Here is a 27,863-nt window from a genome sequence, read left to right on the forward strand (position 1 = left end):
AGTGTGCTGAGGGCTAGGGATTTTCCTTCTCCCCTCCCTTATCCTATCCTCCAATTTCTCCCTCCATCCTTCTCCCTCTCCCCCCTCCTCCTGTTATCTCACCCCTCCATCGTCAATCTTTCCTCCTGAGAAACCCATCTGCTAGTCATCTGAGACTGTAGTCCTTGTTAGATGAGATGACCTTTGTGCCAGCCTCACCCTGAACTCCAGAGACAAGTGTTTTCCTTATCCTACAACACCAGAGAGCCCAGGGGGGCACAGCAAATATGTTAGAACACTGATCCTACTGCACCATTGACAGCTGCTCTAGGAAGACGCCTCACAGCATTCAGAGCCATGATCATAATGTCTGCTATGGGCAGGGGTGATGGAGCGATAGCTGTCTATCCCAGGTCCCCCCACCCCGGGCACAGGGCGAGAAGCCCCTCCCCTTCCTTTCTCTGCAGCTTCGGAACCCTGGCATGCCCTTTCCTGGCTTTCCATTTGGTTTACGCTCTCCAGCTGAGGGATTCTGAGCTTCCAGCTCCAGCCTCCTTAGTAACATGCCTTTCTCCGGATCTCCGACAGGCTCAGAAAGCCCAGCCGAGGCACCAGAGACTTCCTTAAGTATGTCTGTCTCTTTACCCTTCACCCACAGCCCATCTGTCATCTCCCCTGTAACCTGTGGTCATCCCTGGCTCTCTGGACCACCCGCTGTTTGATCACTCAGAGTCCCAACAATTTCCCCAGAACCACCACCAGTAGCTCTTCTTCTGTGGATATGGTCACCACTCCCACCCCTGGGAGACCCTATCGCTTAGAGCAGCAGCAGCAGCAGCAGCACCACCACCACCACCACCATGCCACACTAAGCTCCGCCCACCACATGGCTACTGTGACCACCACCCTCACCTACACTCCATCTGAGTTGAAGAAGAAATTTCCCAATGTGCTATGCATTGCCACAGAAGCATGGAGAGCCGGGCTGTCTTCCGGCTATACCCTTCCACCCTCAGCCTTTGTAGGAGAGAGGGAAACATATAGAAAGCTCTGTGCTGTTCTCGGGTCCCGCTGGCAGAGCCTCTTCCCGCCCATGCCAGCCTCTCTAGTCCTGCATCCTACAGTATGTGGGTGATGGGGAAAGTTTCTCAGCAGAGCCCACCATTCTCACTTGGTTTGAGGAGCGCTGCTCCAAGGGCCTGGGTGATGATGAATGTGCACAGTATCACCGTGCAGCACCAGGGCTCGCTGGAGCTGTTTAAAAATGCATTCTGGCATGTAAATTTCTGCTCCATCAATCCTTATGACATGTCAGACATTGCTATTGTTTCCTGAACAAATTGTGCCCGGTGCCCTTCTCTGCGGATCTGTGCACGGGAGCAGAACTGCGCTCGACGCCTGCTAGGTAGCCTGGCAGCTGGGCCTGCCGTGCTTGAGAGCTGGAGCCCCTGTACGCACGCACGTGCAGGGAATCTGGACGTGCACGCGTGACGAGAGAGTGCAGGTGTTGGATGAGGACTGACTGCGCGTGTGCCCATAAGGCATGCTGGGAAAGATGTCCAGGTGGCTGGGAGAGGCAGGGAGGGGACCGCAGGGGCTGGTGGGAGCACTTGAGCCGAAAGAGGAATGTGTATGTGATCTACGTGGCTCGGGGTTAGTAACCTGGGCACGCTCTGCCTGCCTGAGCCAGAGAGACGAAAAAGAGATGCTGGCATTACATGCAAAGAAAAGCCAGGGTACCAGGAAGAGAAGAACAGGAGGAGGTACAGTAAGGGACGGATTTTAGGCTACCAAAAGGGGCTAAGGTATTCTGGGTTCCTGTCCTAACAGGAAAAGAGTCAGCTAGCAGAGTGGAGCATCCAGGATGGGTGGGGCTGTGCTTGGAAGGAGGCCGAGAGTATGGCCATCTAGGGCTGATGCGAACAAGTGGGAACCAGCAGAGCCTAAGGTTTAGCAACAGCAGATGAACATTAAAAAGGCCAAGTCAAGGGCCTACAGGGAGGTGTGGGGACGACAGCTGTGGCAGGAGTGTGTGTGTGTGTGTGTATGTGTGTGTGGGTGTGTGTGTAGAGAGAGATGGGGGGGGGGTGCTGGCAGGGCAGGTATCCTGGGCTAGGACACTTACATCTAGTGGAAGTGAGTTAGAAAGGCTCTTTGAGAATATCAGCTGGGTCCGAGGGCATTTTCAGGGAGCATATGTAGGGGCATGCTCCCTGTTGGCAAGGGGACTCCCTGGGAATACCTCTAGAGTGCTAGGCTTGCTGTGAGCCCTGGGCATGCAGGCACGGGAAGCCCTGTATACTGCAGGTTGGGTAGGTCAGAGGGCACTTGATTTCACCAGGATGAATGCCGTGACCCTCAGCAGAGATGCCAGGATAGATCACACAATACCCTTCCCTTCAGGTTGGGTCTAAGATACCCACACAGACCAAGCTCAGACATGCACAGAGCCGGGGACCTTCTTTGGAAATCAGAGGAAGGTGCCTCTTCTGGCCTCCAGCCCCCTGGTTGAGAGGTTACATCTGGGAAGAGTCAAGCCCAATCAACACAAACTGTCCCTCTCAGGCAAGGCTGGAAGGACACCAAAGCAGGGGCATAGCCACTGAGACAAGAGGAGAGCCCTGCCCATAGGGGACACCTGGCTCCTCTAGACTGGGACCACCCAGACTCCCTCTTCTATTTGCAGGAGGATCAGGAAGGCACGTGGTTCACAGCTCAGGCTACAGCCACCTGATCCATATCCCAGCACTGTGGCTGTGTGACCTTGGGCAAGCTAATTGACCTCACAGAGCCCCGGGTCCCTCCTTTATTCTGTAGAATGGTGAATAGTCCCACGGAGCTATTGGGAAGGTAGAATGAAAGCATAGGAAATTCTTGTAAAAATCTGTGGCCTGTAGTGAAATGCTCAAAGCAGAAAATAAAAAATAAAAGACAGGCCCACAGCCCCTCCCATCCACTGACGCGCTGAGCAGAGACTGGAGTTTCTGACCAGTGTGGGGACCACAACCCCCTCCCTCTCCAGCCTCCTTACTCACCTTGTCTTAACCTTTGGAATTTTCTCCCCATGTGTATTTATTTTTCCCCCTTTCCGTCCACAGCAGAAAATTACACTTGTGCTGGCATTGTCCATCACGAAAATAAGTACCATGGCTGCAATCATGATGCTCAAAGGCGGAATGCGCTCGGCCAGGAAAGCAGTGCAGGGCAAGGCTGAGGAGATGCCTCAGAAACTGCCTCAGGCTCTGGCACCTCAGCCTGGCATGACCATCCCCATAGGAAAGGCACGTGGGGCAGGAGCTGACCACAGGGACGGTGCTGACCACAGGGGCAGTGCTGACCACAGGGGCAGTGCTGACCACAGGGGCAGTGCTGATCATAGGGACAAGATGCTGACCCTGGGGACAGAAGCTGGCCAAGGGGACATGGGTTGGCCATGGAGACAGGTGCTCCTGACCCACCTTCATTCCTTCTAGTCTGTGGAAGGCCTGGTGACAGAGACAAAGATGTCCTGAGTCCCCAGGCCTGGGTATCCTGCTGTGCACGGTCAGTAGCTGTCCTGCAGATACCAGGCACCTTACTTCAGAACCTCCTGCCATTCAGGTCAGCCTCTCCAAGCCACTCCCCTGCCTCGAGCCCATTCTGGCTCTGGCCACTGTCCGTGCTCCACTAGCTAGCTAGTTCTTTCTAAGCCTCCTATCTCTCTATCCGGGTCGTAAGTCACCTTTCAAAGAGGACCTGACATTTTGGTTCCTGGCCCAGCATCCGGCACACTGCAAAGGCTCTAGAGAATTTACTGAGTAGCAAGGGGAGGAGGGCGGGTGTGTCATAAGCCCCCGTCTACCCCTCATTTCCACTGTGCCCTGCCAGCAGTAACCCTACAAAGAGTCATTCAACCTCCACACTGTCACTGGCTTGGTCTTTAGAAGTTGTCTTAGTCAGGGTTTCCATTGCTGTGACAAGACACCATGACCAAAGCAACTCTTATAAGGAAAATATTTAACTGGGGCTGGCTTACAGGTTCAGAGGTTCAGTCCATTAGCATCAAGGCAGGAGCATGGCAGCATCCCGGCAGGAGGAGCTGAGAGTTCTACATCTTGTTCCGAAGGCAAACAGGAGAAGACTGACTCTTTTCCCAATTGGCAGAGATTCAGAGCCCACCGCCACAGTGACACGCCCCCTCCAACAAGGCCACACCTCCTAACAGTACCACTCGCTATGAGCCAAGCATCTTCAAACCACCACAGAAGTAATCATAGTTTGGGGTGCTTCGTGAGCCCCAGGTTGCCCCTGGCCATGGAAACATCTGCTCATGGCCGCAGGAAGCAACAAGTTGGATCTGAGCTTCTCCTTTGTCAGGAGGAAAGTGGGACCCGTGAGTGATTTTCAGGACCCCGGATTATACCATGCGTTCCCTGAGAGAGGTGACCACGGACTCCTGGCCAAGACCAGGGGATCCTCTGAGAGCTTTATAAGGGAGGGGGGTATTTGGGGTGGATCCTGAGGGGTAGGCCAGAGTTTTGAATGAAGGCATAGGGTAATGCACAACGTGAAGAGTTTGGGGTGCATCGGGGAAGATGGGGCAACAGGAATGAAGGTCAGATGGGGTGTGGCTAGCCTTGACATCAGGATATTGGCCTGGATTAGTTTATCAAGTAACAAGGAGCTGCTGCAGTTTGTTTTTTTTTAAGCAGAGAATAGTAATAACTTACAAAATATTTTTATTTGTATATTTGTGTGTGTATGTGTGTGTGTGTGTGTGTATGTGTGTTGTGTACCTACAGAGGCTAGAAGATAGCATCACACTCCCTAGAACTGGGGTCGTAGGTCACCAGTGAGCTTCTGAACATGGTGCTGGAAACCAACTCGGGTCCTCTGGAAGAGCCTGTCCTATGCACAGAACTCAAAGGCTTTGCCAATGGAGTGAACCCTTACATTTTGCCAGAGGGCTAGCTCTATCAATATACTTCTGTCCTATCAATACACGCAGCAGGCAGTGAGTCACCATGCTGTTGCCCAGCAGCAAGCCTCATGAAGCACTTGCTAGTGCCCTTAAATTCTGAGCCACCTCTCTAGTCCCTGTGGAGGCCATCAGATTCACTTGTAAAGCGTTCTAGTCCGCAGACATCCTGCCTCAACCAAGTACCTAGCAGAGAGAAGGTGGGGTGGTGGCCTCTACACAAGTACCAGAAGGGGGCGCTAGAGGATGGTTGAAGTGTTCATCTGGAACTCGGGGCTGCCTGGGTAGCCAGGTACAGTCTGAGACACCTGTGGCCACGATGTTCTGATGAAGGGCATGAGACCAGAGGATGTGGCCAACTGTGCCAACTACCCACCATCCTGCAGCCTGACCTGGAGGCCCCGGCAGTGTCCTGTAGGACACCCATGTACTCATTTCTAGACTGTGTCAGGGAAGCCATGTCTGTGTCTGGAGGGGAAGTCTATTCTCTACCCGCAGGCCTTTGAGCACATCATTATGTGAGCCTGGCCTGTCACTTGATATGGCAGTGGACATCGGGCAGCTGCTGTGAGAAAGTGTGAGGAAAGAGATAGCTTATTGGATGCTCTTCCATAGCAGAGACAGATATGCCCAACAGAACAAGAAGGGAGGGAGGATTTGTTTCCGCTCGTGGTTTCGGAGGGTCTAACCCATGATCCTCTGGTCTCATGCCCTTCATCAGAACATCGTGGTATCTGGAGTGTGTGATGAATGCTGCCCTTTGGTACTGAAGGATGTGCACAAGAACATGACACTAAGGGCCAGGTGCAATGTACTCCAAGGACCCGCCCACCCCCACTGACCTACTTCCTTCATCTGGGTCATACCTTCCCAAACAGCATCCCAGCTGGGACCAAGCTTTCAATGAGGGGCATTTCATATAGAAGCCACAATGGAGGATGACTTATATGCCCCTGCCTGGTAGGGATATGGTCACAGCTGGGAGGACGGCTCAGCAGTCAAGTGCTGTGCACAAGCATGGGGAACCTGAGTTTGATCCCCAACATCTCTATAAAAAATTGAGCATGATGGTGCCTGCTTGCAATCCCAGTACTGGGAGGCAGTGACAAGAGACAGGTGGATCCATCCCTGGGGTTCACAGGCTAGCTGGCCTCCCCTGACCAGCAAGCCCAGGTCTGAGTGAAAGACCCTGTCTCAAGCAAGGTGGATGGCTCCTGAGGAAGAAATCCTGGGACTGGCTTCTGGTCTCTACACACACAAATGTGTGTTTATATTCTAAGAATACATATACACACATGTAAACATATACTCAAATACATATATACAGACAGACACACATACACATATGTGTCCATATGCATGTGGACACACTCCACAAATATGCACATATGCACATACATACAAACACATATATGTATATATATACAGACATACACATATATATGCATGACCATATTCACAAGCACACATATATATACATACAGAATACTCACATATACACACATATGTACATACATAAATCTATAGACACAGATATATATACACATACATATGTGCACATATGTATATGCATACACATATACATACACACATAACCCTACACATGCACACATATATACAATACAAACATGTACATATATATGCATATGTACACATGTATACACATACATATATACATATACATATGTACACATACAGACCTACACACATACAGACTCATTTATTATATTATTATATTAATGCTATATTATTATATATAATTATACATTATGTACACCATGCAGATGGGCACAGATGTTGTTATAGACAGATATGCAAGTATCTCACTCCAGGCCCCAGCTAGGCTTCAAGTCTGTCTGTCAGCTTGTCCCCATCCTGCACTGGGGTGACCAAGCTAAAAGGGCTGTAGGTTAAAGCATTAGTCAAGGCTGGGTTCAAGGAGGAGGGCAGGAGCAGGTGAGACAGGCAGAGAAGGACCCTAAGCCTGGCACAGAGCAGCGCAGCCTACTCTGTCCTAAGAGTTATCTTTGGTCAAACCTGAACTGGAGGAGGCTGCACAGGCTGGGGGTGGGGCTAGTGTGGCCCCTCCCCTCCTTAGCTGGTGTAGCCCCTCCCACCTGGTAAGGCACTGAGTTCTTGACCTCACCATGACTTCATGCAGTCAAGAGATGAAAGCCAGTCCACACCTTGGCACTGGGCTTACATACATCACACGGTCATTAGATGGTGACACCAAAGGGCTCACAAATGTTCCCTTAGCAGCCTTGGTGGCCTGAGCAGGTACTGAGAGGGCCCTGGGGACCAACTAGGCTCTTTGGAAGCCATACTGAGTCTGGCCCACCCAGGGAAGGAAGGGTGGTCCTTGGGGAAGAGGCCAACATCTGTACATTAAGGTGGTCTCAACTGGTCCCCAGGGCTCACCAGTGGGTCCCCTAGGTCTCAGAGTGAAGGGCTAGGTTAGGGGGCTCAGTAGTTCTTCCTCTGAACAGTCTACATGCTATTCTGTAGGGCTCCCAAAGTGAAAGGCTATCCTCAGACCTACACAGGACCTTCTCCCAAGGCAAGGGCATATTTGTGTGTGGCTGCTGGGTCACTTTTGTCCTTCTCCTTCCTGGAGGCCCCCTCCCTTCCTTTGCCTTTCAAATCCTTCTGTATTAGTCAGGGGGAACAGAACCAATAGATTGAATATATATATATTGAATATATATATATTGAATATATATATATATATATGGTCAATTTATTAGATTGTTTTACAGGATAAGGTCTGGGTATCCCAACAATGGCTGTTGTACACAGTGAAGCCAAGAGGCAAGTTCTCTGTGCACAAGGCTGTCCCAACCTAGTACTAAAAGCCTAGAGGACTCATGGGGAATAGCTGGTGTTCAATCTACTTGGAAGCCCAAAGATGTCGGTTTCTGATAGCAGTGAAGAACCACCACCTCCAGCAGCCGCAGCGTAGAGGAACTGGCCACCAAGAGTGAAGGCAAGCAGGCAAAATTGCAGGTTTCTTCTTCCACCTTGCTTTATGTGGGATGCCACCCATGTCTAGCGTGGGTCTTCCTACTGCAGGTAGCCTGCTCAAGGAAACCCCTCACGTGTGTGCCTAGCAGATTGTCCTTTATTTGGTTCCAGATTCAATCATGCTGACAAGCGTGATTAGCATCAACCCTTCCTTCCACCTCTTTTCTCGTTTCCCTCCCTTCCCTTTCTTGTTGGGTGTTGCCCATTCATTCCTGGGGGTCAGGGAGCACCTGTTCCCGCTGTGTGCCAGGCACTGTGCTAGCCTGAGCCCAGCAGGCAGAGGCTCCACTCTGCAGCACCTCCGGCCCTTTCCTCAAACAGAGAAGGATGCTTTTTGGTCCCACAGGGGCCACTGGCCTCCATCTTGTGTCTCTAAGAGTCCAGCCTCCACCAAAGGACTCCATGACACGACTCCAGCTTTTCCTCAGACACAGAAGCAGTGCTGATATCCGTGTGATACCCTGAATGCTGGCTTGCCCTTGGGACATAGGGCTGGAAGGAAGGAATTTTCCCAACCCTCCCTCCCCCTTCATCCCTGGAAGGGGAGAACAAGGGCATCATCAGAGGAGCTATGGCTGCCTCGCCTGGAACTCTCAGACTCCTCCCCTTGTGGGACAAGCCTCTTGGGTTAGAAGGGGTCACTCAGAAGCCACGGGCATGAGATACAACGTGAGCTTTGTTCTCTTTCAAGCTGTGAGCCTTGGGTGAACTATTCGTGCTGCCTCAGTTTCCCTGTCTATCATTTGGGTTTGTTATAAAGATGGCACCTGCCGGGCGGTGGTGGCACATGTCTTTAATCCCAGCACTCGGGAGGCAGAGGCAGGCAGATTTCTGAGTTCGAGGCCAGCCCGGTCTACAGAGTGAGTTCCAGGACAGCCACGGCTACACAGAGAAACTCTGTCTCGAAAAACCACACACACACACACACACACACACACAAAGATGGAACCTCTGTGTGTGTGGGGGGGGGCAGACACGGTAATGGCAGTTGTCACAAGAAATGGCTTACGCAGAAGAGCCCCCCAGGGGTCTATCCTTACATTTATTCAGCACATACACTGAGAAGCTGGCTGGGGTCATGGTGCAGGACGGGGGTGCACACAGACTCTAAGATCATCGCCGTGGAGACATTGAATGGAAATCCATACAGGAGGCAATGCCCTGAAAGCAGGCAGCCCAGAGCACTCGGAAATGGCATCTTTATGAATAGCCACATTTTCTGGTTAACTAAGGTCTTAATTCTCTGGGTATAAACATATTTTTCATTTCATTCATTTGGGATAGAAATATATTATTCATCTATCTGCCTTCCGGAACTGGATATACGGGAACACGCATTAGCGTCTCATGAAAATTCAGGTTTATTATAAAGAACGTAGAATTTAATAGATTTCATAGAATCTGGGAGCTTTAAAAAAGAACCTCAGAAAATATTGAGCAGAAAGGCATTAAAAACGTATTTTTAGCTGCAGTCTCTATTCACATACGATCTTAGAGAGAAGCCTGAGGACAGGGCAGAGGTAAGTGAGCCAGCCCCAAGGTCAGCCCAGGCCTCTCCCAGCTGGCACGTGGGGGCAAGCCTGTGTGGTGGTTTGCAGCCACGGCCAGGGTGAAGCAGAAGCCACTAGCTCCAGTCACAAAAGCCTTCTAGGAGGACCGTGCTCCCCAGTGTACCCTGGCCACCCTCCGTGGCCTCAGTGACAATCTCATCTTTGGCCACCACAGGCGACAGACAACGACGTGGGCACTTTTGGGGAAGTCAACTACTTCTTCAGTGATGACCCGGACAGGTGAGTTCCTGCCCCCAGCCCTTTCGCAGCAGCCTCTGGTGACTCACAGAGTCCAGCAAACGTGCTCAGGGAAGCTTCAGGAATCAGAACACCCAACCTTTTGTTCCCTTTCCCTATGCTATGACCCTTTAAAACACGGTCCCCACGTTGTGGTGACCTCGATCTTAAAATTATTTTCATTGTTACTTCATAACTGTAAGTTTTGCCACCATTACACATCATAATGTAAATATCTGACAATGTGCAGGATACCTGACATGTGACATCCCCCCAGGGTCGCGACCCACAGGTTGAGAACCACTGCTCTAAAGTGAGTCTGTCAGTCCAGTTCTCACTGGAATCAGTTGGCTAAACCCCTGAGCTATCAGGTACAGGGTTTCTCTCTTCAAGAGTGGAGAATCGGGAATCTATGAGGCCCAGGAGTTGTAACAATACTACTCCTGCTACCAGCAGCCACAGAGGACATTTGAGACCTGACTGTGTGTCAGTCTCTTTGTCAAATACACACCATGCATCAGCCTGGGTTCTGGGTCCTGGATCATCTATCTCTTCCTACTGATAGGGAACCCTCTTCTGCTGTCTCATTACGTCCACCTAACAGGAAATCCCAGCTCAGAGAGGCTACGTCACCTACAGAATGCATACAGCTGGGAGACAGTAGGGCCTGGCCTCTGTACATGGCCTTTACCACCAGGACACATGGCTTGTACTACTAGGAGGTGGCACTCAGCAAGTAGCAGCAACTAGGAAGATGACTTGCCAGCTCTGGGCCACCTTTCTTGTCATCAGTTCCTCACAGGGCAAGGGAAGGTCTGGGGAGTTAACATGATTGAATTCAGAGGGCAGGTCCGCGGCTAAGAATGAATAGCCTAGGGCTGGGGAGGTGCAGGAACCCTTGTTTTAGAAAGAAAAATAAGCCAGGCACCATGGATGGTACATGTTTGTAATTCCAGGGACGGGTGAGATGGGACAGTGCCCTGGTACTCACAGGGCAGATGACCTGGCCAAATCAGTGAGATACCCCGTCTCAAAACACATGGCACATGGCGTGGTATCTGAGGAATAACAGCGAAAGTTGAACCCTGGCTTCCATACACATGTGCAAACAGGTGTACCTGTGCACATACAGACATACACACACTCACACACATACACACAGAGAGACAGACAGACAGACAGAGAGACAGATACACACACACACAGACACATACACACACACACACAGAGAGACAGACAGACAGACAGAGAGACAGACACACACACACAGACACATACAGACACACACTCACACAGAGAGAGAGACAGACAGAGAGACATACAGACACACACACATACACACAGACACACACAGACACACACACACACACACACTGCATAGCCCTGTACATTTGGGACTGACTGAGGCAGTCTGGCTGTGAGCTTGCAGTCACAGCTCACACGGTCTATGAGTGACATCAGGACACACACACACACACTGCATAGCCCTGTACATTTGGGACTGACTGAGGCAGTCTGGCTGTGAGCTTGCAGTCACAGCTCACACAGTCTATGAGTGACATCAGGACACACACACACACACACACACACACACTGCATAGCCCTGTACATTTGGGACTGACTGAGGCAGTCTGGCTGTGAGCTTGCAGTCACAGCTCACACAGTCTATGAGTGAGATCAGGAAGCGTCTAGGACTCTATTAGGTGAGTCACAGGCCTTGTTGGACACTCGGTGACAGCCACCTCAACACTAGGTGGAGGTGTGGCAGCAGCTGTGTGCACAGGGCAGTGTAGCTCTCGCTGGGGGCCTGGTCATCTTGGCTCTCTCCTCTCTTTCCATCTTCTCTGGACCCAGGACTTCCCTGTCCCACAACCTGGGACCTTCCAGACTTGAATGTGGGTAGCTGCTACTAGGCAGAGCATACACATTGTCCTGCAGCTCATGTGGGTCTCCAGAGGGGCCAGTTGAGGGTTGGTTTCACTGGCCCTCATGATGCCCAGAATACCACTACCATCCTCTTCCCAAAGGCTTGGTCCCTCCAGCAAATGACAGGGTCAGCTCCAAAAGAGGACCCAGCAACCTCCTCCAACTATCAGACAGCAGAGTTAGTATCCCAAGTTCTCTCTTATCCAAACTCACCCTGCGCCAAGGTGCCTGCTCAAAGAGAGGGGCCTGTCACCCAGTCCTCAGCCCCTGCAGGAGCTCGTCCACAGCTTGCTTTGACCCTGGACTCCTCTCCTTCCTCCCCCCCCCCCAACACAGGTTCTCACTGGACAAGGACACAGGTCTCATCATGCTGATAGCCCGGCTGGACTACGAACTCATCCAGCGGTTCACCTTGACTGTCATTGCCCGGGATGGCGGCGGTGAGGAGACCACAGGCCGGGTCCGGATCAACGTGCTGGATGTCAACGACAATGTGCCCACCTTCCAGAAGGACGCTTATGTGGGTGCTCTGAGGGAGAACGAGCCATCTGTCACACAGCTGGTGCGGCTCAGGGTAAGGCCAGGGGCCCTAAACTTGTCATCTCTTTCCCTGAGTGATTGCAGGAGCTGCTAAACGCCCCTCTATATGCCAGAGGCTCTGCTAAGCATCACCTCCTGTCCCCTAGAGACCCAGAGGAACACCTTCAGAGTGTCTACCTCAACCCAGATGTCAGGTCACTTAGCATAAAAACGCTAGCTTTCCTCACAAGGCCATAAGGGATAGCAATCCCTTTGCAAGACCATCAGACTGTCCAGAGGAAGGGAAATTGACTCAATAGGAAAGGGCCTGCTGCTCAAACATGAGGGCCTGAATTTAGTCCTGAACACCCCCGTAAAATCTGACCAGAGAGATGGCTTAGTGGTTATGAGCACTGGCTGCTCTTCCAGAGGTCCTGAATTCAATTCCCAGCATCCACATGGTAGCTCACAACCATTTGTAATGGGATCTGATGTCCTCTTCTGGTGTGTCTGAAGAGAGCAACAGTGTATTGGTATACATAAAATAAATCAGTAAATCTTTAAAAAAAAAAATAAGCTGACTCACGCCCTCACACCTATAATCCCAGTGCTGAGAAGGGGATACAGGGGGACCTGTGATAGCCAACTGACAGGGTCTGAGAGAGAGCCTCTCTGACAAGATGAGGCAAAGAGCAGTGAATACGACATCGGAAACCCCTGCTCCTGCCCCACAGGTGCACATGCATCTGCACACATATGTGTGCACATATACTTGAGCATGTTCACACACATATAAAGTAGCCGCAAAGACCTCAAAAGGGGGCTGGAGAGATGGCTCAGGGGTTAAGAGCACTGACTGCTCTTCTGGAGGTCCTGAGTTCAAATCCTAGTAGCCACACGACTCATAACCATCTGTGTAATGGGATCCGATGCCCTCTTCTGGGGTGTCTGAAGACAGTGACAGTGCACTTGCATATAATGAATTCATAAATCTTAAAAAACAGAAAAGACCACAAAAGGGAAAGCAGGGAGAGATGGCCAGGGAAGACACAGCCTGTGGGGAGAGAGCAGGGCTCACCTGAAATGGCGACTCTGTTCTTCACAAGTTTCCCTGAAGCGAGTCCCAAGTGCATGGCAGAGATCTCTAACCAGGGATGTCATGTCCCCTCACCTTGCCCTATGCTCAGGGCCAAAGTGACAGGACCCAGGGCTTCCCCTTGGAGCTTGTTTCTGAAACTGGTCCAGTGGTGGGAATGCACAAAAGGTAGGACTGTGTGCCACACAGCCTGGCATGGCTGCCCTCAGAGACCCTGCCCTTCCCTTTGGCTTGGCCCCAGGTACAGCCAGCAAGCTAGGAAGCCCTGGAGGCTCTCCAGAGTTGGAGACATGCTGGAAAGAGGCTAATTCATCCCTCTAGCCAGAGGAGGGAGGATCCCTGGCCCCTTCCAGATGCCTGCTTCCTCTCCCTTACTACATGCTACATGCTGTATGCTGCATACTACATGCTACATGCGCTGCATGTGCTGTTGCTAGAACACCATAGCTGAGGCTGCATACGTGATAACGAAAATGAAGTAGGCTGCGTGTGTCAATCAGGTCACCTTCTCGCCATGCTGTAAACAGCATCAGGAGTGGATCAGAGGACGAGGTTCACACAGCTCAATAGGAAGCAAGACAGAGTCAGTGTACTGGCTGGTTGTGTGTGTCAACTTGACACAGGCTGGGGTTATCACAGAGAAAGGAGCTTCAGTTGGGGAAGTGCCTCCATGAGATCCAGCTGTGGGGCATCATCTCAATTAGTGATCAAGTGGGGAGGGCCCCTTGTGGATGGTACCATCTCTGGGCTGTATTCTTGGGTTCTATAAGAGAGCAGGCTGAGCAAGCCAGGGGAAGCAAGCCAGTAAGAAACATCCCTCCATGGCCTCTGCATCAGCTCCTGCTTCCTGACCTGCTTGAGTTCCAGTCCTGACTTCCTTTAGTGATGAACTGCAACATGGAAGTGTAAGCTGAATAAACCTTTCCTCCCCAACTTGCTTCTTGGTCATGATGTTTGTGCAGGAATAGAAACCCTGACTAAGGTTTTGTGCAGGAATCGAAACCCTGTCAGTCAGGCATGCTTTCTCTGTCATCACTTGATCTTGAGGAAACTAACCAGGATCCCTCAAAACTACCTTAATCCATGCTGGTCAGACCCTCCAGACAACATAGCCACCTCGCACTAGACCCCACCCTTTAAAGGTTCCACTACCTCTTCCTACCACACTCCTGAGGCCAGGCCATCATTGTATGGACCCTCGGGACAAACTGACTCCCAACCATGGCAGGCTTATCTCTAGGGAGGCACTACGTCCTGTGGTGTTGGGATCTGAGACAGAGAATATGGGGCATGGACATGCCAGGTGTCTTCTGGGGGAGCCCAGCCCCACTTTCTAGACCCCAATCTGGCCTCTCCACTTTCCAGCCCACCTCTGTACCTACAAGTGGAAGGAACAGAGTTTTTCTGGGAGTCAGAGAGTGGGTCCCTGTTGAGGAACAAGAGGGTCCCTGAGGTCCTGGACCAGGAGGTAACCTGAGCTACAACATCAAAAGAAGAACTGAGAGGAACTGGGTTGCCTCTCCGCCACCCTCACCTGTGCCCAGGGCTTTGGTGGGCTCACCGTGGTGGCCTTGACTTCACTGTTCCTTCCAGGCCACAGATGAAGACTCCCCTCCCAACAACCTTATCACCTACAGCATCGTCAACGCGTCAGCCTTCGGCAGCTACTTTGACATCAGCGTATATGAAGGCTATGGAGGTATGAGTGGAGACAGGGCGGAGGATCCAGTTGGGAAGAGAGTGGGTGTGATCCTTACTGTCATGACCCACATTTGGGGGGAGTGGGGGCACCCTCCCTCTCCCATACTTTTCTGGAAGCTGCCAGGTCCCTGTGACTAGAAAAGGATATAGCCAGAGGTCATATCTCCCCAAGGCCAATAGCTGTCTCACGCCAGCCAGACCTTGCTTGCTCTGGGTCTGGGGCCCGGAGCCAGCCATGCAGGTACAGCCGGGAGCCAGAGGTGACTGGAGTAGAGTTCTCCATCTAAAGAAATGGGAGATGGTGTAGGAGGCCTTCCCCAGCAGCTGTGCTCTGTGGAGTTCAGGGAAATAATGACAAAGTCACCTCGTTACCACAATAGTGGCCAGCAGGTGGCCGAGTCCAGAGCAGGGCAGTCAGTAAACGAAGTGCAAGGCTGAGGGAGGAGGCTCGCCACGCTGCCCCTACATAGCTGGGCTGCTGAACTCTGCTGATGAAGGTCCTTTCCTGCTGTTCCAGTGATCAGTGTGAGCCGCCCTCTGGATTACGAACAGATACCCAATGGGCTGATATACCTCACAGTCATGGCCAAGGATGCTGGCAACCCTCCGCTCTACAGTACCGTCCCTGTCACCATTGAGGTGTTTGTAAGTATCCAGCCCACTGGCCTTGCTCTCCCAGGGTGGTGAACGCTTCTCAGAGTACCAGGGGCCTCACCTCAGCCTAGTGGTAAAGGTCTGTGTAGCCTCGCCACTGAAACTGTCCCAGACCCTGCTCCCCTGATCATCGTGTCATTGCTTTAGCCTGCCAAGCCACCTGCCTGTATGAGCAGAGAGACGCAGGGTCCAGAGCTCAGCGAGAGGTGTGTGACCCTGCTTTGGCACCATGTGAAGCTTTGGGATGTCAAATCTGGGAGAGAAAGCGGGGAGGGAGGTGGTCGAGGATCCCTTCCTCAGAAGCCACGGTTCATGGAGTCCAAAGGAATGACGGGAAGCGCACCACTCCTCTTCCCTGTCCCCTCTTCCTTTCTCCTGCCTCTCTCTGGTCCTCTGAAGATAGAAAGGGGCCTGCACGCAACCTGCCGCCTGTCTGACATGAATATCAACTACACCTTGGTGCTTTCCTGTCTGAAATTATCAGTCTCCGAATCCATCTCCACACCGGTTCATTTGCCATGTGCCGCTCCCCCAGCCACGCTGGGGACGGGCAGGGGGACGTAGAGCACTGTCTGACAGCAAGGCCCACAGGTCTTTTCCTCCTGGGACCCCCAACACACACCTGAGCGCACCCCAGCATGCCCCCTCCCTAGTTGCCACGGAGAGTGAATAAATGTCAGGAGGAGTTAGCATTAAATCCCACTGTCAGCTGGGACGTACTAGGGGCATGGGTGGGTGGGGGTGGGGCACAGCTCAGGAATGTCCCCAGAGCAGGCTTGCAGCTGGCCTTCTGCTCACACAGCCAACTCCAGGCAGCCTCTGGGGCAGCCCCACATCAGTCAGTCATTTAATTAACCTGAGACTGGTACCAGCTTCCAAGGCGACAGGTCTTCTTCAGGACAGGAGACCCCTCCTTCTTGGCTCACTAGGGTGGAGTTGGGGTCATAAGGGGTCTACGTGGATGCCCAAGGAAAGTCCCAGGGGACAATGGGAGCAGGGACACTGGGGTGGCAGGGAAAGGAGCCTATGCAGAGATAGGGACAGCTCAGAGATGTCTGTCGGGAGACTCGGGAGTCCAAAAACACTGAACTCTACCTCCTCCTGCCTTAACCCATCAGGATAGCCCTGAAGAGCCAGAGCGTGCCCAGTATCTAGTGCTCATCACTAGATGCCCTCTGACCCTGACCTCTGACCTTGACCTCTGACCCTGACCACGCCTCCCAGCCCGGCCTTGGTTTCCCCATCCTGATCACAGCCCCTAACCCTGCCCTCCTCAGAGTCACACATTGCCCCCTGACCCACCCAGCCCTCCCTCCCACCCGCCACCCCCTCCATTCTGCCTGCATTTGAGACACATGAAGCCTGGCACTTTGGAGAGTCCGCATGATGCTGGTACCTCAGCCCCCACGGGATGTGGGATGAAAGAGGAGGAGCTCTTCTTGGGGACGTGGGTTCAGAGCCCGCCTCCGTTACCCACTGTGTGTTTCTCTGCTTCTCGCCACTCCGAACCTCCGTTTTCTCATCTGTGAATGGGGACAGTTATGGTGCCTGCCGGATGTGTTACCACACAGGCAGTCCCTGGCATGTCGCCCATCATCACGGATGCCAGGGCAGGCGTGTATCCTGCCAACAACAGTATGCCCAGCCTGACCTTTTGCAAATGGGGGCTCTGAAGGGGTCAGGGGCAGAGTAGGACTCTAGGCTTTGAAACAAGGAACTAGGAAGCAGGGGCGGGGGAGGGGGAAGGGTCACAGGTCACAGGAAGTCGGGGCCAGAACTGAAACAGGAACTTGAAGTAGAAGCCATGAAGAGAGCTTTTTTGCTGGCATGTCCTCTGGCTCACGTAGGGTTCACAACACTTAGCTTTCTTGTACAGCCCAGGCCCACCTGCCTAGGGCTGTGCCGCCCACAGTGGGCTGGGCCATATCAATCATTGATCAAGACAACTCAGACAGGGCCACGGGCCAGTGTATTGACTGAGCCGGGGACGTGGGGTGAAGGGAAGGGAGACAGGTTGAAGTGGTTCACGCTGGCCTGGACAGGGTGATATCAGCCATGGAAACTAAAACTCACTGGTCCCACCATAGAGCCAGGGGCTTCCTGTAGCATGGTCCCTTCTCGGCCCTTGATAGAGGAAGCCAAGGCCAGCAGAAAGAAGGCTACTGTGTTCTTGTACTTGCTAGTGACAGAGCTGAGACGAGCCCACACCTGAGGAACATCTGACCAGACATTTTTTTCCTCCATAGTCATAGACTGGGAAAACTGGGGCATCCTCACTCACATGTGACTGAAGCCAGTACTCCTCAGAGACTCCGGCCCTACCCATTGAATAGGATTGACTGAGCCAGAGATGTCTTATCAAATAAAGTATGGTTCTGGCTATAACCTGGGAGGCTGAAGCAGGAGGACAGTCAGGAGTTCGAGATCAGCCTGGGCTACAGGCAATTCTAAGCTAGCCTGGGTAACAGATTGATAGCATATCTCAATAGACCAAAATGAAGTATAGTTCTTACGGAGTGGCCCTGCTGCGGTTGACAGTGGACTGTTGCTGCTTCCTGTGAAGGGGCCACACTAGGCACAACCAGACTGTCTATGATCTGCCCTTGGGACATTGAAATCCAGACTTTGTTCTGTTCTCTGTGTCTCAGTGAAGGAAGAGACCTGACCTCTTTGCCTCAGCCCATCCAGGGGACCAGAGCAAACAACAAGACCAAAGACTGAGCTATCCTTTTCCAATGTAAATGAAAGGTGGGGTGATAGCCTTTCTGCCTGGACACCAGGCAGGAGATACTCCGTGTGTGTGTGTGTGTGTGTGTGTGTGTGTGTGTGTGTGTGTATATGTATATATGTGCAATGTGTGATGTGTGTGTGTATGTGTGATGTGTGATTGTGTGATGTGTGTGTGGCATGTGTGTGTGTATGTGTGATGTGTGTGTGTGTGAGCATGAGTGTGTGTGTGTGTGTGCACGTGCGCGTGCACATGTCTATGTGTGTGTATGTGTATATGTGTGATGTGTGATTGTGTGATGTGTGTGTGTGTATGTGTGGGGGTGTGTGAGCATGAGTGTGTGTGTGTGTGTGTGCACATGCGCACTCACGCATGCGTGCATGTCTGTGTGTGTATGTGTATATGTGTGATGTGTGATTGTATGATGTGTGATTGTATGATGTGTGTGTATGTGTGATGTGTGTGTGTGTTGGGGGAGCAGGGGTGAGTGATTACAAGCTCCACCGCTCTCCGGTTAGGGAAGCTAGTGAGCCCAGACCAGCAGAAGAGCCCCTATTGTCCCATCCTCCTGGTACTGTGAGCAGAGAGAGCCCCCGGGGTCTGCACTTCCCTCGAGTCTAGCCCAGCCATCTGGCAGCAGGAGCAGGAGGCAACAAAGACAGGTGCCACCGCGGCTCTCAGAGAACATCAGCTCAGCTCCCGAGCCGGGCATTTGGACAACATAGTCACTCGTGTCTAAGGACCGCACTTGAAAAGGTCACCGCCTTCGGGTTGATTTCGCACGTGGGTGATTTTTTAAATAGCTGTCACTCTGCTTAGCGTCCTCCTCTCGTGGTCGAAAGGATTTTCTCTTGCCTTAAAAAAAAATAAAATAAAAATAACAGAAACAGCTTTCATTAAATAATTGGCGGAAGGCTTCCCACGCAGGCTGGCGTGGGGAGAGGCGGTAGAGCACCTTCAGGCTGGGGCAAGGAGGAGCAGGTAAGAGAAGCCAGGTGATCCCTTTTCATCCGCTGCTTGTTGGTTTTTAATAAAGAAGTCAAACTCGGTTTGTAGATTTCCCATTAGGGGACAATAAGCTTTTATAGAGGGAGCCACTGAATTAGAACTAATAGCGGGTACAGCGCCAGAATCCGGGGAAATATCACCGCTAATAAGTTTCTGCCTCGTGCTCTGCCGCTGACATTCTCCGCGTTGCTTCGTGCAGCCAAGCAGAAGCCTCCCTGTGTGTACCCAAAGCTCTTGAGCCAGGAGCCTGGGCGAAGCCCTGGGTGGCCTGTGGGGACATTGGGTGTCAGGAGACTCCCAAGGCTCCCAGATCCTCAGGAAAAGAGTGAGCCTATATGCGGGACAGAGCGAGGGGACAGATTTGGGAAGAAATGGAGCAATTGATTCTGGGAACACACCACGCAGCGGGCAGGGTTGTCCACAGTCTGGGGAGAGGGGGGCCAGGCAGCATGGTCCCATCTTTCTTTTGCTTGTTCATGCAGAAGAAACCGTAGCAAATGCAAGCTCTGTCCCCTGGAGGAGTCCCCAGTTCCCTGAGCTCCGAGGGCCTAGTAGTGGGACGCATTGAATAGCGTGACATGGGGGAGAGAAAGGCGGGACACTCAGCCAGCTCCTGAGCTCCTCCCTGCTCTATTGAGCTGAGGAGGGGAACACGGAGCTGAGCGGGAGTCGGGGGAGCCAGAGCGTCTTCAGCGAAGAGGGCAACTGGGAGGAATTCCTGGTGAGCGATTGCAGAAGTTGGCTATGGCGAGAGTCCCAAAGCCGGGAGGCTCGCATCTCTGATTGAAGCGTTTGGGGAGCTGTGGGCTGCACCTGGCACTGGTTCCCCCCCCCCCCCCCAACACAGGGCTCCTCTCTACCTGGTTCAGCCCCTCAGCCAGGCTTCTCACTCCCATCCCTGCTACAGGCTGAGCCAGAGGAAGGAATGGCTCTAAGACTGGCAGGTACCAGGCTGCAGGCCAGGGTGGCACCGAGGACCAGGCTGACTGGCTAACCCCAGACTCTGGGAGTGACCTGACCACCACCTGCCCCCGCACACTTTGGAATCTCTGGGATGTGCCTTTCTCCTTTACTCTTTTAAAAAAGCAAAAGACTCATTTATTTTTATGGACATTGATGTTTTGGGATGCTTGTACATTATGTTTTGCATGTATGTCTGTGCAAGGGGCCAGATCCTCTGGAACTGGAATCACAGACAGTCGTGAGCTGCCATGTGGGTGCTGGGAATTGAACCTGGATCCTCTGGAAGAACAATGTTCTTTACTGCTGAGCCCTCTCCCTCACCTTTTAATTAATTAAATATGTGTGTGTGTGTGTGTGTGTGTGTGTGTGTGTGTGTGTGTGTGCCTAATGACAGAGAAAAAGGCATCAGATCCCGGGGAATTGACATTATAGGTAGTTGAACCCGGGTCCTCTGGAAGAGCAGCCAGTGCTCTTGACCATGAAGCCATCTCTCCAGCCCTCTCTATTTTAGCAGAGCTCCTAGAACCTTCCACTGTGTCTTGACTTAGCTGGGAGAGAAGATCAGGTGGGCACTGTAGAGAAACAAAAGATCTAAGGCGCTAGGCCTCTGGAGTAAGCTTGGAGTGCAGCTGTTGGGCGGGAGACTGGAAGCTGGAGACAAGCGGACTGCTGTCTTACTCAGTGCCTGTTTCTAAATCTCATTCCATCCCCTCACGCTGCCCCAACCCTTGCACGTTTCCCCAATGACCGCCCAACTTATCCTTCAACATGACTTGGCAGAGGGACTCCTGGCTTTCATAACACCCTAGCCTCTGTTGATACATAGAGGCCAGGGGCCTTCAGGGCCACCCTTCCCAAGCCGCCCCTTGGTGGTTCCTCTGGGTAGTTGGCCAAGAATCTTCCCAACACGTTGTTCTGTGTGCTTCCCTTCGAGGATGAGAACGACAACCCTCCCACCTTCAGCAAGCCTGCCTACTTCGTGTCTGTGGTGGAGAACATCATGGCAGGTACAGCTGGGGCGGGGGCAGAAGGCACGCAAATGTCATGGCAGGTACAACCTTGGTACATACATTGGGCGGGGGCGGTGGGGGTGCTATTGTCAGCTTCCCAGGCGTCCATAACGAATCAGGGAAGTCTTTCGGGGTGTCTGGCTTATTGCTAGCCACCATGTACAGGACTGCCATTGGATACTGGGTCATGTTCATCTGCAGCCAGTCCAGAGGAAAAAGAATAACAGAAGATGATTAATTATACAGTCCGGATTAAAGAGTCTGGCGTGTGGAGCATCCTGAGACTCGGCACCATGAGTCAGATCCCAGGGGCCATGGCTTTTAGCGGGGTGGCTTTGAAGGGTGGTCTTGAGGTATATTCCAGTAAAAGCCTGAAGAGGGAAGGCCTAACTTGAGCAAGCACCACAAGTTCCATATATGGGTCCCCGTCCTTGGGGCAGACTGGTGGCTTCACCTTTACCTCCAAGTGTGCAGTCCTTGTGGGTACACAGATGCAAAGACTTCTGAGCCCTGGCGTAGAGTGGGGGACAGTGAGCATCCGGCACAGCTGAACTTAGAGACAGTTGACATCAATACAGCCAGAGCTAAAGGGGTACCTTTCTATATACTGGGGTCTGAGCAGAGCCTCTGGGTACCAATCCAGTATCTGAAGGTGAGTGAGTTGGGTGCCAGGCTGTGCCAACCCCCATATTCCTGTGTCTAGCATACCCTAAAGATTATCCCTAACAAAGGCTCCCTACCCTCTTGGACGCTCTGCAAAGACAAGGTCTTTCAGTAAGATACAGAATTCTCTTCCTACCTCGTGTTCCCAGAATCAAAAGGTACATCTGAGACCTCTGGCCACCCGGAAGGGGCCTGCTTGATGCATGCTTTTCTTGGAGACTACTAGTCCTCCAGTGCCTGGCACCTGTATACTTCTCCCAGAGAGCCTTCCCAGAAGCCCCGCAGGTAGACCCCTGTTGGGTCATCTGCAGAGGAAGTGACTAAGGTGATCTTCCCGGGGCTGTGGTGCTCTAATCTGGGATGACACCGAACCCCTGAGTGCCCCCAAGAGCAGGATGGTACTGCAGTCAAAAGCCTGGGTGGGCACAAGCCGTAAGACAGACCATTTGTGGGGTCTGGCCAGGGCTGCAGGGATAGCCAACCTCTCCTCAAACCCAGGATTCTATGTAGATGGGAAGAAGAGAAAGACAAACGGCCTTCGCTGGACATGAACGAGAAAATAAAGCCCTTTATAAATTCTGCCGTGAACAAGATAAAACAGGACCAAAATGGGATGTGCAGTAAATGTGGGATAATTTCATTGGGTGCTTTGTTTCTCTGGCCTCAAATGAAAGCCGGTGGATCTGGGTGGATTTGATCCACAGGACAGCCAGGCAAGGTCAGGGGACATTTTGTGCTCTAGGAGGCTGGGCCAGGTGTCTGGAGAGGGGAGGGGAGAAGACCCTATCACAAGCCTAGCCTCACCTCTGTGGAGACCTGAGTCCACTCAGCCCCCTGGGGTACCTCCTCTATCAGGATCTCTAACCCCTAGAGTCACAGTCACTACAGGTTCCAGGGTCTGACGTCAGGGAGTGAAGGGGTCACTCCTACTTGTTTGTTTTCCTAAAGGAGCCACAGTGTTGTTCCTGAACGCCACGGACCTGGACCGCTCGCGGGAGTATGGGCAGGAGTCGATCATCTATTCGCTGGAGGGGTCCTCGCAGTTCCGCATCAATGCCCGCTCTGGTGAGTCCCAAATCTGCTGTTCTGTGCCATCAGGCTGCCCTTTAGGGCCAGTCAGGGACCACGGTGTCCTCCCCCGCTGTTAGCAGCAAGCTGGATTTCAGTGCCTGATTCCACCTCTGAAATTGTCACTCTAGTGCTAACTGTTCATCTTACCCTGGGCCACCTCACCACAGACATGTCCACCATATCCGGCCTCTCAAGGGCAAAGAATGGCTAAAGTTGTTCATTTTCCAAATAGTGGACACTCGCTACTCGTCAGGGGTGTGTTCACCCCCAAATACCTTCCTCCATGGCTGCTCACTTGGGTCTTAAACCTTGGTTCCTCTTCATAGGCACCAGTGTTGCCTTCGAGCTGCTGTGTGCACTAGAGCCGTTGTGTGCACTAGAACCATTATGTGCACTAGAGCTGTCATGTGCACTAGATCCGTTTTGTGCACCAGAGCCATTGTGTGCACTAGAGCTGTTGTGTACACTAGACCCATTTTGTGCACTAGAGCTGTGTTCACTAGATGGATGACTGTGATAAATACACCTATAATCAGCCTATAGGAAGTATAGAACAGAGTCATTCCTGTTATTTTCTTCTGTCTCTTCACCTGGGGATCCCATCTGTAGTTCTGTTTGTCCTGTGCCCTCTCTAAAACTCTACACACCTCAAACTCTCTCTCCTTGAAGCTCATGGGGAAAGTAAGTGAGAGAGAGCAAGATCTCAGGCTGTTCAGCATGCCTGGGGAGAACTTGGGGCTCCTTGTGCTCATTAGGAAGGTGCCTAATTCAATGTCAGAGCATAGGAGAATAAAGTACGATCCTCTTGGCGTCCAGGTCAGCTGCATGGGCATGCTAGTCACCTGCTTCTAGGGGGCCATTTCTGTAAGTTTCAGGGTACTCCAGATGCCAACAGGTTTATCCCAGATTCTTAGTGACTCACAACAATAGCAACATACAGCAGTGCGGACCGATGCCCAATGTCACAGCTTTTCACGTGACAGTTCTAAACCCAGGTTTCTTCCATGTTGTGGCTCCAAGTTCCCTGAAAAAAAAGAGAGAGAGAGAAAACACTAGGGGCATTGTACAAGGTGGATCTGACAGGCCAGGCTTGAAAGGGGCATCTGTCAGGCTCATGTATGATGCCTTGGCCAGAGCAGGCAGGAGCTAGATACCTCACTCCTAGAAAGCCTGAGGAACAAGGGTCCCTGCCCTGTGGCCACCAGTCAGCAACAGCTCACCCTGGTCAAGGCGTGAGGATGCTGCCACCCCTGCGCCAGGCAGTCAGTAACCTAGCAGGACCTTCCTGTTATCCATGTTATCCATGACTCCTGGATCAGGGTTGGCTCTCCTTCCAGCTCCTCTTCCTGCTCTTCCTCTCAAAGATCTTGAGGAAGATGGCTGCTGTTGTTGTGTACAGGGACAGAAGAGGAGAGCCAGAGTCATGAGTCTCTCCTTCCACCTCAGCCTCCTTAGCAAGCCTCATTTCCAAGAAGCAATGGTCCCACCTCAGTCTGCACAGGGTTGGTTCTGTGAATCCCAGGGATGTCAAAGCACTGCCATCCCTTAGGGAAAATGGTACCGTGTTTGCACATAGCCCTCACATATCTCCCAGCACCCTTAAGTCATTTCTCAATCACTAAGAACACTAAATGTGATGTATATTCTGTGTAGAGAGCTAGCCTGGGATGGGGAGATGGCCCGGTGGTAACGTGCTTGCTGAGCAATGTGAGACTGTAAGTTCACATCCCCAGAACCCACAGAAAGATGGATGCAGAGATGTGTGTCTGTAAGCCTAGCACTGGGATGGGAGGCAGAGACAGGGGAGTGTAGTTTACAGACGAGCTAGCCTGGGCTACATAGCAGCAAACAAGAGACCTCATCTCAAATGAGATGGCAAGTTAGGATTAAAACCCAAAGTTGTTCTCTGCCCTCCACAGTTTGTTGTGGGATACATACAACTATGCACGCGCGCACGGGGATACACACACACACACACACACGCATGACCCAGGGCTGGAGATGTATCTTGGTTGGAAGAGTGCTTGCCTAATATGAGTGATGGCCAGGTGTGGTGGAACCTACCTGTAGTCTAGCACTCGGGAGGTGGAAGCAGGAAGATCAGAAGTTCAAAGTCAGCCTCAGCTATGTAGCAAAGTCCAGACCACGCTGGCCCCATGAGACCCCCATCTCATGAAACAAACAAACAAATGGTTTCACTGTATTGTGCAAAGAATAATGACAAGAAAAACAATCTGCACGCTCAAGCCAGATGCAATTCTTAAAGCATTTCTGGTCCAAGGGGAGTTTAGTCCACAGATACGGAACCTGCGGATAGTGCCTCAGCACCGTTCGTGAGCACAAACCAAGAGCCCAGCACTATCTAGTTTCCCTTCCAGTATCACCCCCATTTTCCAGATGAGAAAACTAAGGCAAGAGCCAAACTCAGAATGTTGACTGAGGTCTCTCAGAGTTTGATCATCTGACCCCAGAGCTCAAATGTTAGCTTTTGGGGGTCCATAAAATCGTATTTGAGCTATATCCCATCACCCACACATCCTGCTGTAGGTCAGGGACTCCAGCCCCACCCCAGGGCCTACAATAAGGATGCTTTTCTGCCGCCTTAGCATGTCCTCAACCCAAAGATGGGAATATTTCCCTCTGAGGTCCTTGGTCATATTAGCCAGGCTTGCTACACAGAGGTGGCCTTAATTGATTCTAATTTCCCAGATGGGAAAGGCCATTTATCATGAATACAAGTTCACGTTTAAAACTTTTTACAGATTAATTTTCCTAGCCCCAGCAATTCATTAGCTGATGCCACCCAGTGAGGACCATGAGTCCCTGGGCAGACCTTGGCCGGTCCGTGGTTCCTGGCTTGGCACCTTCAGTGCCTTGTCCCCCAACCCTGGCTCCTGCTCAGCCCAGGACAGGTTGTATGTCAGGGGGAGAAAGGCAAATATAAGGGACTCAGGAGCCAGCTGTCCCAATGCCCAGGGTAGCACAGAGATGTTAAGTAGCTTGCCTCATGTCACAGAGCTCAGACGATAGGAACACAAAATAAATATAATATAAAATAAAATAAAGTAAAATGGCTACCACATAAGCCCTTGCCTGCCTTGGGGAACTCTTTCGATCTACTGGAAGAAAATGATCTGTTTCTGAAAGGTGTGAGTTTCACCTATAGCTTCTTCATTGTGTGTGCACGCATGTGCATGTGTGTGTGCATGTAAGTGTGTGCATGTGAGTGTGAATGCATGCACATAGTATGTGTGCATGTATGTGTGTACATGTACATATGAGTGTGTGCATGCATGTGTATGTGTGTGCACCTGTGTGTATGTATGTACATGTGTGCATATGTGTGAATGCATCAGGTGTGTGTGCATGTATATGTAGTGTGTGTGCACACATGCATATGTATGTGCATGTATGTGTGTACATGTGCATACGAGTGTGCATGCATGCGTATGTGCATGTATGTGCACATGTGTGCACCTGTGTGTATGTGTGCATGTGTGTGTATGTGTGCATGCAGGTGTGTGTCCATGCATGTGCAGCATGTGCATGTGTATGTATGTATGTGTGCACATGTGTATATGAATGTTGTGCGTGAGTGTGCACATGTGTGTATGTATGTACACATGGGTGTATGTGTTTCAGTACATGAAGACTGTCAGGAGTCCTCAATCACTGTCCATATTAGCTTTTGAGACAGAGTCCCTCCCTGAACCTGGGGGATCTGGAGCTCACTGACTGAGTTATCCTGACCAATAGCTTCAGGGATCCTGCTGACTCCATCTTCCCCACAGCTTTGGGATTCCAGATACATGCTGCCCTGCCAGGCTTTAACGTGTGTCCTGGGATTGAACTTGTGTCATCATGCTTGCAGGGCAGGTTGTTTACTAATGGAGCCATCCCCTAGCTCCACCCTTTATCTTTGTCATAGCGCCTGACCAGACGGAAGGCGTTCTGAGCCCCTCCCTTCTGACAGTGAGAAAAGAGCTTCAGCCTCCTTCCAGGGACACCCATTCCAGGAAGGTTACAGACAGGATTCACATCTGGGTCTTTGTTCTCCAAGCAGAAGCCATCCCCAGTAACACCGTGGGCTGGGGCTTGCATGGGGCTTGTCCTGGCCATAGTGATGTGCCCAGCTCTGCTGGCCCACCGCTGCTCTAGTAACAGCCATGGTCAAAGCCGTGGTGTGTGTGACTTGATTTGGTCCTGGTGGGAGTTGTTATACCACAGAAATCAACAAACGCCTTTTGTTCTCTTTGGGGAGCTGTTTGTCAAACACTTAACAGGTACAAGATTACCAAGTGGGCTGGGAGATAGACAGCTCTGTTGGTAAAGTGCTTGTCATGCAGCCTGAGGGCCTGAGTTCAATTCCCAGAACTTGCATTAAAATGTCAGGCATAGTGGCACACGCTTGTCCTCCAGTGCTGGGGAGACAGACAGACAGACAGACAGATTCCTGGGTATCACCAGCCACCCTGCCTAGTCTAAGCAGTTTGTCCTGTGTCCTGTGAGATGCAGCACTCCGGGTTGCTAATTGGTATCCACCCACATGACAACACATACATGTGCACATATGCACCAAGAAGCACATAAAGGGTTACCAAGGTGACCTGATATTCCAGTGACGCCAAAGAACAAAGGATGCAGAAAACAGCGGACAAAAAATTGTAGTTCATTTGAAACGTGTCTGTTAATAACTTGTTTGCACACTAAAAAAAAATTCTGCTGGTATTATTACATCAGTGATTGGTAACTGAGAAAGTATATTATGACTGTTAAT

At 51.7% G+C, this 27,863-nt stretch overlaps 1 protein-coding gene across 1 annotated transcript in view; it reads left to right on the forward strand.

The window, feature by feature from the left end:
• Cdh23 (cadherin related 23) overlaps positions 1-27,863 on the forward strand; it is a 393,910-nt gene that overhangs the window by 248,059 nt on the left and 117,988 nt on the right. Inside the window, exons 14-19 of the mRNA XM_052163611.1 lie at positions 9,686-9,750; positions 12,010-12,247; positions 14,882-14,987; positions 15,507-15,634; positions 21,277-21,349; positions 22,964-23,080. Of these exons, the coding sequence (XP_052019571.1) occupies positions 9,686-9,750; positions 12,010-12,247; positions 14,882-14,987; positions 15,507-15,634; positions 21,277-21,349; positions 22,964-23,080 (727 nt within the window). The remainder of the gene's footprint in view (positions 1-9,685; positions 9,751-12,009; positions 12,248-14,881; positions 14,988-15,506; positions 15,635-21,276; positions 21,350-22,963; positions 23,081-27,863) is intronic.

Source organism: Apodemus sylvaticus, chromosome 19 (genome assembly GCF_947179515.1).
Source record: "Apodemus sylvaticus chromosome 19, mApoSyl1.1, whole genome shotgun sequence".
In the NCBI taxonomy this organism is placed as follows: Eukaryota; Metazoa; Chordata; class Mammalia; order Rodentia; family Muridae; genus Apodemus; species Apodemus sylvaticus.